Source organism: Indicator indicator, chromosome 15 (genome assembly GCF_027791375.1).
Source record: "Indicator indicator isolate 239-I01 chromosome 15, UM_Iind_1.1, whole genome shotgun sequence".
Classification (NCBI taxonomy): domain Eukaryota; kingdom Metazoa; phylum Chordata; class Aves; order Piciformes; family Indicatoridae; genus Indicator; species Indicator indicator.
The window spans coordinates 11005871-11020046 of NC_072024.1; the positions used below are offsets into that span (position 1 = coordinate 11005871).

At 48.7% G+C, this 14176-nt stretch overlaps 1 protein-coding gene across 1 annotated transcript in view; it reads right to left on the reverse strand.

The window, feature by feature from the left end:
* Positions 1-14176, reverse strand: part of MTMR14 (myotubularin related protein 14) — a 34777-nt gene that overhangs the window by 7793 nt on the left and 12808 nt on the right. Inside the window, exons 8-17 of the mRNA XM_054387682.1 lie at positions 14075-14145; positions 13254-13328; positions 10952-11018; positions 9469-9554; positions 9092-9168; positions 8643-8679; positions 7169-7239; positions 6492-6541; positions 6128-6266; positions 3247-3423 (exon numbers count right to left, since the gene is read on the reverse strand). Of these exons, the coding sequence (XP_054243657.1) occupies positions 3247-3423; positions 6128-6266; positions 6492-6541; positions 7169-7239; positions 8643-8679; positions 9092-9168; positions 9469-9554; positions 10952-11018; positions 13254-13328; positions 14075-14145 (850 nt within the window). The remainder of the gene's footprint in view (positions 1-3246; positions 3424-6127; positions 6267-6491; positions 6542-7168; positions 7240-8642; positions 8680-9091; positions 9169-9468; positions 9555-10951; positions 11019-13253; positions 13329-14074; positions 14146-14176) is intronic.

The window sequence follows — 14176 nt, forward strand, 5'->3', positions numbered from 1 at the left end:
ATTCACCAAAAGATTATCCAGTCACTAATCTACATTAGTGCTCTCTACACACATAAATCCCCAGCACAGACACAGGGGTTTTCTGCAGTGTCATGGGACACTCAGACTATTAGTGTCAAATGCAAACACAGAACACAGCTTGCAAACAGCTACCCACTCACACCCAGGGAGTTCAATGTCTGCCACACTCAGAGCTCTCTTCGTAGAACAAGCAGCACCTTGTTCTATTCTGCAAATAATCTAAGCAGTATCTTTGTGTGTGCCTGCCCTCAGCAGATGTGATTTTACCATTGTGTTGGGATAAGCTAGGAAGAGTTAGACAAAGGAATGTCTTGCACTGCTTTGCCTAATAGAAACCATCCCAGCATTTCTGGGTACCCAGGACCTCTGGATGAGAGCAGGACTCAGGAGACAAGCTGGTGAGGCAACGTCAGCCGCAGTCTGCAGACATGGGCCAGCCAGAAGTGGGGCTTGGCTCCCACTGTCTGATTCAACATTTGTGACCCTTTCCTCTAGGGCACCCCAGTCCTGCCCAAGCTCTGCTCCTCCCTCTCTGTTGGTTGCCTTTCTGTTCCCTCCAGAGCTCCCCTGCCTGCCAGCACCTGGACTGGGCTGTTCACGTGAACTACCTGAAGGGTGCCTTCTGGCATTTTACAAGCAACCATTTTCCCCCAGCTGCTGCTGCAGTGGTTAAGTGTTTTGTTGCTATGGCCACACAACCAGAGGATTAGGAAATCAAGTACAGTACTTTCTTCATCTGAAGAGCCTTGGGTGTTAACCTGCCAGCAGCATTGCAGAGACAAAGGTGTCCATGGCATCCCGATAAGTCTGTTTTCCAGCCTTTCCATCACCACCCCTACTATTTGTCAAGGTGGGAAGGTACAGAATTTACCCAAACTGGGACTTGCCCTGTCCTTCAGGATGGAAAATGGTGGCTGAAGGCACTGTGATTATCCATTACTATCCTGGACCTCACCAGACAAATTCAGACTAACAGCAGGGAGACCGAAGCCAAGTGGAGCAACATAACTCCTCTCTCTGGAGAAAAGAGCATGTTCAGGCTCCAAAACGTGCAAGCCATGTCAGCATCTGACAAGGCAAGGCACTGCTCAAGCCCTTAGCTAGCAGAGCTGTTAGCAGTGCTACCCCTGGGAAGGCAGGCAGGGCACACTCTGACTGACCTGGCAATGGATTAGGAGGTAAAGGAGCATCAATGTGCCAGAAAGCTTGGTTTGAAAGAGCAGCTCAGTTCAGCTGTTGCCTTGAGAATTCCACCCATGTCCTGCAGGGTCTCTTAGGCTTATTTCCTCCAGCCTGCACACTGAGAGAAGCAGGTCAAACCTGGTGACACTGGAGATGGAGAGCATATAGGTAGGTGTACAGTCTCCAGCCAGCCTGAGTGCAGCAGGCTAACTATCTTTGCATGTAGCCACCTCACCACTTTAGCTTCACAACTGACTCCCTTCTCCTGTCCCCTGGTTTCAGCCCCAGGTAGGGAGTTTGCTTCCCTTTTGTCTCCCATTCCCCCATTCTGTACTTTTTTTCTAGCCCTTCACACTGCCTTGTTCACCAAAGTTATCAGGGCTTGGCAGTGGACTGGTGCAGTCTTGTTGCTTTGAAGAGTTATAAAAGCTTTGTGCCACAGCAGGAGCTACTGTAAAGGCCAAAAAATGTTTATAGTGGATTTCACAGAATGTTTACCTCTTACAATAACAGAATACAGCAAACCCTTCTCAGGGACAGTTATTTGGCACAGGGAATAGCCACCCACAGGCACTCTGGCCTGAAAGTAACATGCCTATACCTGCTGCCTCAAGCCCTGGGGGTGCCAGTTCTCAACGCTTGACACCACTGGGCACTACTCATTCAAAAGCTTATAGACACCTCATCCAAACACAGCCAGAGAAAAGAAAATTGCTGGCTTTACCAGCTCTTGAGCTGGAACACAAATCCCAGGGACTGTGTGCTCAGCCCCTTCCCATGGTGCTCTTCTGCCAACTCCTCTTTGCTCTGTTTGAAGCATTATGAACTGCTTCTTGCGCAGCACTGCTGCAAGCTCACTACCAGCCCCGTGCTGAACAGCCACACATGGGAATTGTGGCACTGCTGTTGTGAACAAAAGCAGCCCCCATGACAAGCTGCTTTCTCTCCAGTATTTTCTTCTCTTGGGAGATCTGTTTCATCTTACAGGGAATGTAGAGGTGGGTCTCAGCAACAACTCAAATCCATCCTATGATCTCTTTCCCAAGGGACAACAGTTAGCATCATTTATAAAAACAGAGTAATTTTTCTCAGGAAATAAGAAACTTGGTACAAAAGTCTTATAAATTTTCAATACTTCACTTGCTTATCATTTTATTTTCCATGTTATGAGAGAATATTAAAATTTGGCCAGTGGCTGTTTTTGAAGGGGATTGTTAGAAAAAGACTCATCAGCAAACCTGCAGAGACTACAAAAGTGTTTGAGGCTGTTAGCAGCAACCTCTTATCTAAGAGGCTCTTTATCCCCTGTTGGCCTAAACACATGGTGTTTGCTCCACAGGCTCTGCTCTTTCTTCCCTTGCCCAGCTCACCACTCAGCTGGGCCCTACTGCAGCACCAGACTCCAGAAGGGTGCCAGAATACCCTTTGTTATAGTGTGAGATCAGAGATCCATGGTCCCCATTCCCCGGTTGCCCAGCAGGAGCACACAGCCTTCCGGGTGAAATCCTTTGTGCTGGCATGGTGCTGGCAGCTTGCTCCCAGCAGATTCTACCTCTGCTTGCCACCAGCACCCAGAGGTTTTTTTTTATACCCTGCAGTGTCAGGAAGGTCAGCAGGTGGGAAGGCAGACAGGATAGATGCAGAGTGAGGTCTGCTTGGTTTGAAAAGGCTTCCTCCCCCACATGACAGCCATTTCAAACCCCTGAGGATGCATTTGACAGAGGAAGTGCTGTAAGCTCAAAGCATGCAAGATGCAGAGATGCCAGAGCTTGTGGAGTTGAGGCATGCGCTGAGGACAGGCAGAACAGGCACCCAGCAGTTATCAGCACAGTTCCTCACTGCAATAAAAGGGCCAAAGCAGGGTCTCTGTGTTAAATGGCCAGCACTTCACACAAGGTCAGGCTAGAGAGGAACCAGCCTCCTCAGGCTTGCTTGTACAGATATGGGGACTCCAGTGTTCTCAGAGCCACACATGTGCAGCCCTGAGCTTTCTTTACCAGAGACTCATTTTGCTGAGAAATGCTCTACTCTGTCCCATCTCACCTGGACCTGGGCACTTCCAGTGGGCTGCTTCCAATCCTCAGGAAGTTATCAGAATGGGTCGATGAGGAGGAGCTGGAGGACTTGACTTCAACCATCCCTGTGGAAGGCAGCCTGTCTTCAGACTGCTGTGCCCTGCTCCAGAGCACGGCTTGTGGTGATGATGCACAGCTCTTCCTCCTGTGGGATGGAGGACTTGGGTGAGAAAGCTGGCTTTCCCACATACTCCACCTGGGAAGCCTTTCCACAACAGGCTGGATTGTACCTCAGCAGCTACAAGCTCCTGTTCCCAGTGAAACTGCCTTCCTTCCTCCCAAGAAGCCCTAAGTCACAAATGTGATGTGGGGGGACATTGAGCTCAGCTCAACTCAGCCCATTCTTTTGTAGATCACAATCCACGTGACCTGGAAATCAGAGCTGGGAGAATGCATCAGCCCACACACATACAGCCAGTGCTTTGTTTAGCCTAGCAGTAAAAATGCCTCAAGCAAGGGGCCTCCCAGCAGGCATAGACCATGTCAATCTGCTCCAACTCTACAGAGTGTATGAGTCAAGGGGCTCAGCCCAGGCAGACGTTTGGGCACGCTAGTGAGGGCACAAGGACACACCACCAGTCTTATTTTCCCTTTCAGTGACGCCCTCCAGGCACCAGTGACCACCCTTCTGACCATGTGCTTAGAGCTGACAGTCACTCCAGATGTAGGTGCATTTCAGTCCTCTCTCCCTCTCTGTGCTGACAGCCTGGAACTGCTCTGGCTCCATTTCTAGCCAAAACATTCAGACTTAGGGGCAATTCACTGTCCAGTGCTGCGTCAGGCCTTAGATCATCCAGCTAGGTGCCAAACAGACACATGTATTTGGAACTAATCCATGTCACTGCTGCTTCATGTTCAGATTTTCTTTCTTTCTTTTTTTTTTTTTCCCCTCTTCTGGAAGAGTCCCAAGAATTTTCCACCTCCCAAAACCACAGTGAGTTGGACAAAGACCTCCCCAAGTACACAAGTAAAAAGGAAAAGCATAAAGCAAATAAACTCAAGGAGAAAAGATGCCATTTTTCCTGGCATCTGGGAAGGCATCTCAGCTTTGACTGAGATCTTGAGCACTGTCAGTAAGTGCAGCTTAAGACAGGTTCATTGTACTGTGGAACGCACGATACCCTTCTTGAAGTGTGTCCACCCTCAAACATCACACCACAGCCCTTCTCAAGCATTATTCATCACATGTTATCATAGCTGCCAACATCTCCAAGCCCAGCCTGCAGAAACAGACTTGTACAGCTAAAACCCAAATGCCTCTCCCTGCAGGGCAACCTCAAGGCCACTGGTTTTCAGGACAACCCAATGAAGTACACTCTCTCTCCTCTCCTCACTCATGCTATGCACAGCCCAGCTCACCTAGCTTGTAGCAAGCCCTACCTCTTCTCCAGACTACACAGCCACCACAGCCTGCAGCAAGAAACCCGTGCCCAGCCCCCTTACTAAACACTCATGTCAAGGTTCACAGCCTTCTCTTCCCCAAGCTCATGCTTACACCATGGGCCCAAACCATCCCTGTGGTAGCAGCAGCTAGCCTAAACACCACCTGATGTCTAACAGGAATGAAACCAAACCAGAGTTAGAAAACACACCATAAAATCAGGTCCACACAAGTGCAGCAGATCTCTCCAAGCACACTCTGGCCATTTCACATCTTGTGAAAATCATGGTTTGTGCTGCAGGATCTAATCTGTGTTTCCCAAGCACTCAGAGCAACCTAAATGCTTCCAGTTTACTACCCTGCAGCCAGGCAAGCGGAAAGTTGTTCCCTACTTGCTGCTGTCACCTTGCTGTGGATAGGTGAGCTCTGTGTGCTAAAGAGGACTCTGCTCACTTGGCAAACAGTTTGGGACTCTCCATCTCTATTTTCTGATTCTGCAGGAAGATTCTCTCCTCTCTTCAGCATTTTATAAATTGAATCACAACATGCTTTAGAAAGGCTGCTGCCACTAGCATAGCTGCAGGCTCAGTCCCAGAGGACTTCCAACTGCCTCCAGCACAACCTAGATTTAATTTAAAATAATTGCAATATAAAACAGTATCTTTGCATGAGCTGAGGGAGAGGAGAGAAAAATTAAACTGAGAGGGGCAACCCTATGGCAAGGTTTTGAAATCCCCAAACAGCACCAGCAACTCCACAAGCAGGCACAACGCCTGTCCCAGAGCAGAGACACCTTCCCCAGGCCCTGCTTCCAGACAGACACCTGCATCCCCAGGTGAGTCCTATGTGACCCTCTATCAATTTGGAGCACTGAGAATTTAATTTTCTCCCCCAGCAGTATGTCCCCCCCAGTCTGCAGACTGCAACCTGCTTTCAGCTCATATACCTCATGCTGTTGGAGGGGCTAAGATTTAGAGGGGATTCTTGGCCACCAGGCCACTTGCTCACAGCAGACACTCCCCTGTCTAATCTCTTCCATAAACTGATTAAGCTTCATTTTAGGGCAGCTAAACTGTCTCCATTTTTCCCTAGGGAGGCTGCTGCCAAATGTAGTTTTTCTGGTAGTTTGGAACCATCTTTCTAAAGTAATGAAATCCTTTCTGGCTAAAGTTTAACAGTGAAACTGGTGAAAGTGACATAAAGTTGATTTACTGTTCTCAGGGGACAAGTTTCAGCTCCACAGCAGTCTGACACTCTTTGACATGGGATGGTCTCCAATTTTTGGCACTGAAGTTCTGTGGCACAAGTTGCAGCAAAGCCTCTGATAGCCAAATTCTACCCTCCACTGTAAAGGACACATGCTACAGAAAGCAGACCTGGAAGGTGAGAGACTTCAGAAATATCTTTTCTACTGTGTTCAGAGCCCATCCCTTTTGTTGCACAGTCCATTGACTGGTTAGCTCCTCACCATGCTGCTTGAGCCTGTGCTCCTGCTGGCATCAGCTCCACTGCTTCATAGGTGAAGCTCCCAGCTGCTCCAGGGGAACTTTCCATCCCCAGGGAGAAGTCACTGCTCAGACTTGTGGTGCTGCCTCGGTCTCTCTGCTCTAGAGAGAAAAAGTACAAACAGAGCTATCTGAAGACTGGCTTGGTCTCAGTCACTTTCTCTCCCTTCAAGCAATACAATTCCTACATGCCCTGGGGCTGCATTCTCGAGAGACCCCACAGGGAGCATACCCATTTGTAGTCACCTTGATGCTGGAAACCCAAGCCCCCAAGCGATCAACTGTTACCAGCACCCAGGGGTGCTGATGCTTGGCAGCAGCACTCACTCAGCATGCAGATCTCTTCCAGGGTGAAGCCAGCTGGCAAACTCTTCCTTCTACGGAAAGAAAGACAAAGTTACTTCAGCCACACTTCAGGGCTGTGTGGAGGCTGGCCACAGCCAGATCTCTTGTAGCACACAGTGGATCAGAGCAGTGGGAGTTCACTGTGCATGGGTAGAAGATGGGGCAGCTGTGCAGTATCTGACTTTCCTGACAAGTCCCAGCCCACACACCCTGTGCTCTGAGAGGGGGGCAACAGGCTGCAAGCAGACATGTGCTTATTTAGAGTCTGCAAGGTAGTCTTTGTCTCTTCCTGCCCCTTCTGAAATAGGAAGGGGTTAACATTTAGCGATCTGACAGCAACCAGGCACCCTGCCCCCTGCAGCAGCACCTGACAGAGCTTGCTGTGCAGCCTGCTTGAGCCTGAGCACAGAGCTCTGGGCTGATCCGTGGTAAAGCAGCCACAGACAGTCATTAAGCAGAGAGCACATTTCAGCATGGACAGTTTTTCAGAGCACAACATGGCACCTCACAAGCCTCGGCCCCATTTTGCAGCCTTCAGAGTGCAGAATAAATTAAAGAAAACTGGGCCAGGACACCAGGGCTTCCATCTCCCCAAAGAAACAGCACTAACAAGCTCCCTGGCTCTGCAGCCCATGTAGCAGCAGGCACAGGCTCCTTACCTCTGTGACTTCACAGCAGAGAACTCCTCAGAGGTGATGTGCTTCAGAAAATTGAAGCAGAAAAAGAAAATCTGAGCAAAGGGAGAGAGAAGAGCGGTTCAGGAATGAACCCGAGGCTCTGTGCAGCCTCTTATCTTGGTGGGGAGGCGCTGGCAGGAAGGAGATAGCGAGAAATCTGCAGCTATCAGCCTCTGATGCACCATGGGCTGCCACCATCCCATTCCTGGGCCTTTTCTTACTGACCTTCTATTCCCTGCCATGGGAAGGCCCAGAAAGGAAGGTGTGCAAGTGTCCTTATCAGTGCTTTGCACACATGCCTCAAGCACGTGGTGGGTATTGATGCCATCACTGCAGAATGGCAAAGAGATGGCCCCCAGCAGATATTTATACAATCTGGGGAAACAGCAAACCCAACAGGACTAGCAGGATTAGAGCTGCATGCTCCAGCTTGGCACCACAGCTGTATCACATCTGGAAGCACACAGTACCTGCAGCATTCGTGGTCCCAAGCTCATGCCCTGCTATGCACCAGTCTGCTCTGCAGCATTCACCCCACTGTGCCTCTGCCACCCTGTCACCCACACAGAGCTCAGCCCTTCCCCTCCTGCAGTGGGAGCAGGGAGTGCTTGAGGCAGCCATGCACGCCCTCTCAACTACTTAGCAATGCTGGTACCGGAGCAGAACTGCCAGCCTCAAACCTGCAAAGCTCTGAGAAAAGAATGAAAGGAAGGAACAATAGTGATACAGTGGTTCTGGACCCCTGAAAGATGGAAAATAGGTCAGGGTCCCAGGCCCTGCTGTTCAGAAGCAGGAGATTCCCTAGTGAGGGGATTAGCAGAAGAGTTAAGATACCCTCCCCATACCTCTTGATTTCTATCCAAAAATGATATTGCAATATACTGACACTATAATCAGAGTAATCATCTTTTGCTGTTAAAACAGTGAAAGTTTTGAAAAGAATTAGTTCCTCTAATCTTAACTGCCTCCCAGAGCCATCTGTGCACCCACAGATACACACTGGAACCAGCATAAGCTGCTCTGTGAGCCCATGATGGCACCGAAGCCACATGCAGCTGCAGCACCCAGGCAGGAGGGTGGGCACTCAGAACAGCCACACAGGACCAGACAGCTTTATCTCCAAGCTCCCAGAGTCGCATGCCTTGAGCACCCCTCCTCACTGCTGAGCTGAAGAGCAAGTCCTAGACTCCTTTCAGCAGGGGCCTGAACACTAATGAGCACACAGCAGGGAACTGGCAGGACTGACACCATGGAACTGCAGCCTTTCCACACCTTCTACATCAGGAAGTGATGGGACAAAGCTCTTTCCTACTTCATATTACCAGCACCCAAATAATACTTTTAGAGCCCAGCCAGACCATGGGTATTACCAGAAGCAGGTGGTGAATGCTGCTACCATGAACAAGTACCCTGAGAACAAATGCAGTGCTCAGCCATTGCTCCAGACCACACTCACCTCCTCTCCTTTACTGAGTCGATCAACTAACATGTGCCTGGAAAGAGAGCAAAGGAAGCTCAGTCACACACTGGAAGCCAGAATCAACAGAAGCACAAGCTGCCACGAATGACCTGAGCCTCCAGGTGAAAAATGGCATCAGATTCTCTTGTCACATTGGAAGCTGCCCATATATGCCCCTTTGATTCACAGATTCATAGAATGGTTTAGGTTGGAAGGGACCTTAAAGATCATCTAGTTCCAACCTGCCTGCTATGGGCAGGGACACCTTCCATTAGACCAGGTAGCTCAAGGCCTCATCCAACCTGGCCTTGAACACTTCCAGGGAGGGGGCATGCACCTCCAGGGATGGGGTATGAGCATAGGTTGTGAGCAAACACCAACGACGACCTCCTGAAGGCTCCTCCCTTGCTGTGCAGGATATGTGAGTAAAACTTAGTGTGCCCTACCCAAAGAGAAACCAGTCATAGGCCACTGTCAAGTAGAGAATCTCAGATGGCTCCAGGGATGAGTGGATCAGCCCATCCTGCAAAGTAAATGAGAAGAGCCCTCAGGCAGTAGCACTGGGGATCAGGAATTCATGATCTGCTGGAAACTGTCATGGTGATCCAAGATGTCCAGCTTGCTCTACCTGTCTGTGACACGCTGTGTCTGATAACAGGAAAGCACATTGGGCTCCACATCAAAGGCAATCCACACCCCCTCTGAAGCCAAGATAGTCAAAAGGAAGATTAACTGCTCCACCACCACCTCCTGGTGACACAGCCACCCACTTGTCCCCCAAGAAACCACCCCCAGAAGCAGAGCAAGTCAGTCAGGTACTCACAGCCCACAAGGAGAGGCGCAATAAGGAGATAAAGAGAGGAGTTCGATCCCAGCCAGATATACAGTGCACCAGGAGCCCGCTGTCATCTGTTCCAGGCAGGAGTAGAAAGGAGAGGGGAAAAAAAGGATGTTGTAACAAGAGCAACGACTTTTCTTTATGCCAAATTTACAGAGACAAGCTACCCTCCATTCCCACAGCCCAGGCACAAGAGGAGAACTCAACCACCAAGCCAGAATGGTCTGTCTTGAATACATCAGCCAACAAACTGCTCAGATTGCCCTGGGTTGTCAGCAGCTCTGGCTGATGTGCTGTCCTGGTCCTGACAGCTCTTCAGGACATGAAGTCACTAGTCATGAACATCACTTTGCTACCCAGAACATACACCTACCTAGCTGCAATCCACTACCATAATCTATCCCCTCAGCAAAGAGCAACCTGGTCCAACCGAACACTTCCTCAGTCTCACCAACCTTCCCGCTAACACACACTGAGCAGAGACACACAGGTACCCTACTCTCCAGAAAATTCCAAGAGAAGTACTGTGGGAGAGCCTGTAGTTGGCTGTGCTGGCAGAGCCAGCTGTGGCTCCATCTGTGCAGCAGTGCTAGGTACAAAGTCACAGTGCCCAGAGGGAATGGGATGCCAACATAGGACAACATACACCCTTCTAAGAGTTGGGGTGGCTGCGATGACAGAGGATGAAAGGGGCTCTTAAAGAGGCACCTAATGAGACCATGGCTTGGAGGGATAAAACACAGGTACTCAGCAAAATAAAAGCAAGAGTCAAGGAGCAGAGAGTTACAGAATGAATGACAGGGGTTGGAAGGGACCTCTAGAGATCATATAGTACAACCCCCATGCTAGGTCAGGTTGACGAGGATGGCATCCAGAAGGGTTTGGAATGACTCTATTCTGGGCAGCCTGTTCCAGTGCTCCATCACCCTCAAAGTAAAGAAGTTCCCTCTCATGCTTAGATGGAACTTTCTATGTTCAGGTGTGTGCCCGTTTCCTCATCTTGTCACTGGGCACCACTGAAAAAAAAAAAGACTGGCCCCATCCTCCTGACACCCTCTATGTAATTATAAGCATTGATAGGATTCCCCCTCAGTCTTCTCTATGCTAAAAAGCCCCAAGTCCCTCAGTATGTCTTCATATGAGACAGATTCTAGTCCCCTAATCATCAGAAGCATGAATATTTCTTCTTTTCAGCTTTAAAGCAGTAAAACATTAGGTACAGTTTTCAGATATCACTTCATCCCCAGAAGGAAAGTTTTGAAGGAATCAGCATCTTCTCTAAGAGGGAAGATGGAGCCCCAAGATACCAGGACCACTACACGGTCTTGAAGACACAGAAATTAAGCTCTCTATCAAGTGATTCTTCTGTATTAGGAACTTATCCACAGTGGCACTAATACCATCAGCTGCTCCTCCAGAGAGAGAAACTGCTTCCCTTAGATTGCTGGGAGCAAGGAATTTACCTTACCATCACTATTGATGATGGAGATCAGCAGCTTCAGGTAGTTCTGCGTCTGTTGTACGAGGTCCCAGCTCTGCAGAAAGATAAATGCTGATGGTAAGGCTCTGCCCAGAGGAAAAGGCTGCTCTACAGTTTGGAGCCTGCCTTGGCTTTTCTATCCAGAATAACAACAAAGCTGAAATAACCCTGTAGCCATTCCTTAGAGTGACAGGCCCTCCCCTTGGTGCTCTATCAACCCCTCTATCCTCTCTAAAAGGCACTCTGGGACAAAATACCAGCTAGAAAAAACAAAGTTAAAAAACAAAAGGCCATTCCTGCTGTCTGCTTGGCTGGCACAGAACTTGTTGCCTGCAGCTCCAAAGCTCCAAGCAGACCATGCTCAGAGAGACTAACGTGAGCCAGCAAACACCATGGAGCACTGACCCAGTTCCGCAGCTCCCTGCATGCGTGCGCTCGACCTCAGGTAGCCACATTACAGCTGTGCACAGGATGAAAATAGCACAACGTGGTGAGCAGGCCAAGGTCAGCAGCCCTTCCCACAGCCCAAGCACTCTGGCTCAAAACTCTCTGGCCCTTGTAAATGACCCCCAGCTTGCCACTCTTGATCACTGGATTGTAAGAAGATGTAGGGAATTTCAGTGGTCTGATTAGAGCCAGAACCTGCTCAAGGAATATAGGATAGCACTGGCAATGAAAAGGCAAGGAGAGGCACACAGGTTTCATTGTGACACTGTTAGTAGTGCAAGTGACATCTGACCACTTGCTGTGTGCATGTAACCACCCTGAGGACTACTGCCAGACAATGAACATATTGCTCTGCCATGAAGCCTGCACATGTGACAAAAGAATAGGGAGAGAGAGAACACACTCAGCCTGGGGCAGAAAAACACATACTTCCAAAGTCTTTCATCTGTCCAATTCAACCCAATCTTGTGCTTATGCCAGAAGGAATCACTTAATCATCCACTCTCATCTCTCTATAGCACAAACTAGAAAGTTTTGTTCAGTTGCCCCAAATACAGCCTAAAGCTTGTACTTGACAACATCTTTGCCCATAGAGGCACCTCAATTAGGGGTGACAGCTTGTCACTCCTTTGGTAGTTTGTTCCAACAGATCACCCTCAAAAATAAAATGCAAGGCAGCCTTTCCTTATTTAAAGGATTTCAGATTGCAGATCCTGCTCCCTGTGCAGCTTTTCTTCTCCAGACTGAAGAGTCCTTTAGAATTAGTATTTTCTCCCTGCAAATCTACTTACACATTAATCGAGTCAACCCTCCATCACCTTTGTGATTAGCTGAATAGATGGAGAACTTCAGCTTCCAGCGAAGCACCTCCTCCAGGCCTCAGATCATTTCTGCATCTATTTATTACACCCTCTTCAATTTTTAACATCCTTTTAAAAATGCTGGCTGCTGAGTATTCTAGTGAACGAGTTTCTAGCCATGAACGAGCTGTGGTCCTGTTAGTTCTGCATCAACACTGTGAGCTACTTTTCCCTCATACTGCTTCTGCTGGCACTTAAGCATTATTAACGTCACCGACTGACAAACACTGCCCCAGCAAGGGGATTTCTGCTAGTTCTGTGGTGCTTCCAATCACACAGCGTGGGAGTATGACAGGCTCCAGCACGCTCAATCATCACAAAGCCTGGGGGGACTGATAGGCCCACTGATGTGTGAAGTGGAGCATGCTAATCATCAGTATAAAGTGATGCTCCCTGGTATGAGCAAAGGTAAATCTTGAAGCTTGGGCAAACACAGGAGTTCAACTACCATTTACAATGCTGTCATAGCAGTAAGGAATGGAGATGTGCTACAGTCAGTTATGATTTTCTACTCTTCTCCCACAGGACTGGCACCCTGCACACCCATGAAGAAGGTGTCTAGTCACTTGGATACTGCTCACATAAGGGAAGGCTGAGCTCTCTTAAGACTCTCCACAGCCAAGGAAGTCTGATCACTGCAGGCCCATGCTGAGGTAAGCCTGAGAACAAGTAACTGCTCTCCATTTCCTGGCATGTTCCTCACCTTTGTTAGCACCACATCTCCCTCAAGGACCACAAGTTTTGAGTAAGCTGCAGGAAAGATCTGATGTTACAGTCAGCTGCCTCAGGACACACCAAGCCGTGGAGTTTTTGGGTGGAAGATTTCCACTGCATTCTGAACAGCCCAAGTAAGCAGCCTCATTCCCACTGGGGTTCTATGAACTGAGGCAGATTACAGCAACAGGAGCAAGTCAGACTTAAATTTTTACTGATCTCTCCTGAGTGACTCTCTGACCTCTGAGGGAGTCATCTGCTTTGCTCACCTGGTACTCGCTCCAATCAATATTCAGAGACTGGGTCAGAGAGACTGGAATACTTAAGGGAGCATCTACGTAATCCTGCAAAAAACCAAACATCACTGGTCAAAGCACAGCCAGGACTTAAAGGCAGTAACTTCTAGAAAAGCAAAACAACAACCAACCAACCAAACTCTAAATGCCAAATAGTGCACCTAGAAGAAAACATCTCAGCAAAGCATCTTTGGATGCAAAAACCTGAAGTACTAAGAATTAACTCATAGCCTCTTGGAAGGCCTAGTTGACAAGAGGAGCTTTTCTGTGCTCCCAGTGATGAAAGTCAGGGACAAGGCCTGTCCCTGAATTCCTGTAGGGCTGCTCCACTCAACTATCAAAATGTGACGAGACAGAATATGAACAAACTGAGAACAAAAACCATCAACAAGATATCAAATTAAAAACCAGGACCAACCCACACCTTCCATGAGAGGTCAGGCATCTTGGGCTTCAGGAAAATGATGCAGCTACTTTTACATATGAATTTCATAATGAGCAATTTAGTACATTCACTATCTGTTTTGTTTGTTCTGCTAGTTTCCTCCCTGTGATCAGAAACAAGTGCATGCCTGGGGAGGTGGTTGGGGCCCCATCCCTGAAGATATTCAAAGTGAGTCTCAACAGGACTCTGTGTAGCCTCAGCTAGTTGAGGATGTCCCTGCTTACTGCAGAGAGGGTTGGACTAGATGACCTTCAGAGGTCCCTTCCAACCCAGACATTAGGCAGGAACTCTGAGGCAAGGCTGAAGCCCAGTAAAGCCCACAGCTTTCCCTTTGGTAACATCCATGTACCTGTTTCCAGTTAAATATGAGACCTTCAGCTGTATAATCCCGGTCTTTGTACTCCTTAAAAAATTCACAGCCTGCAAGACAAAGCAATAAGGAACAATCATT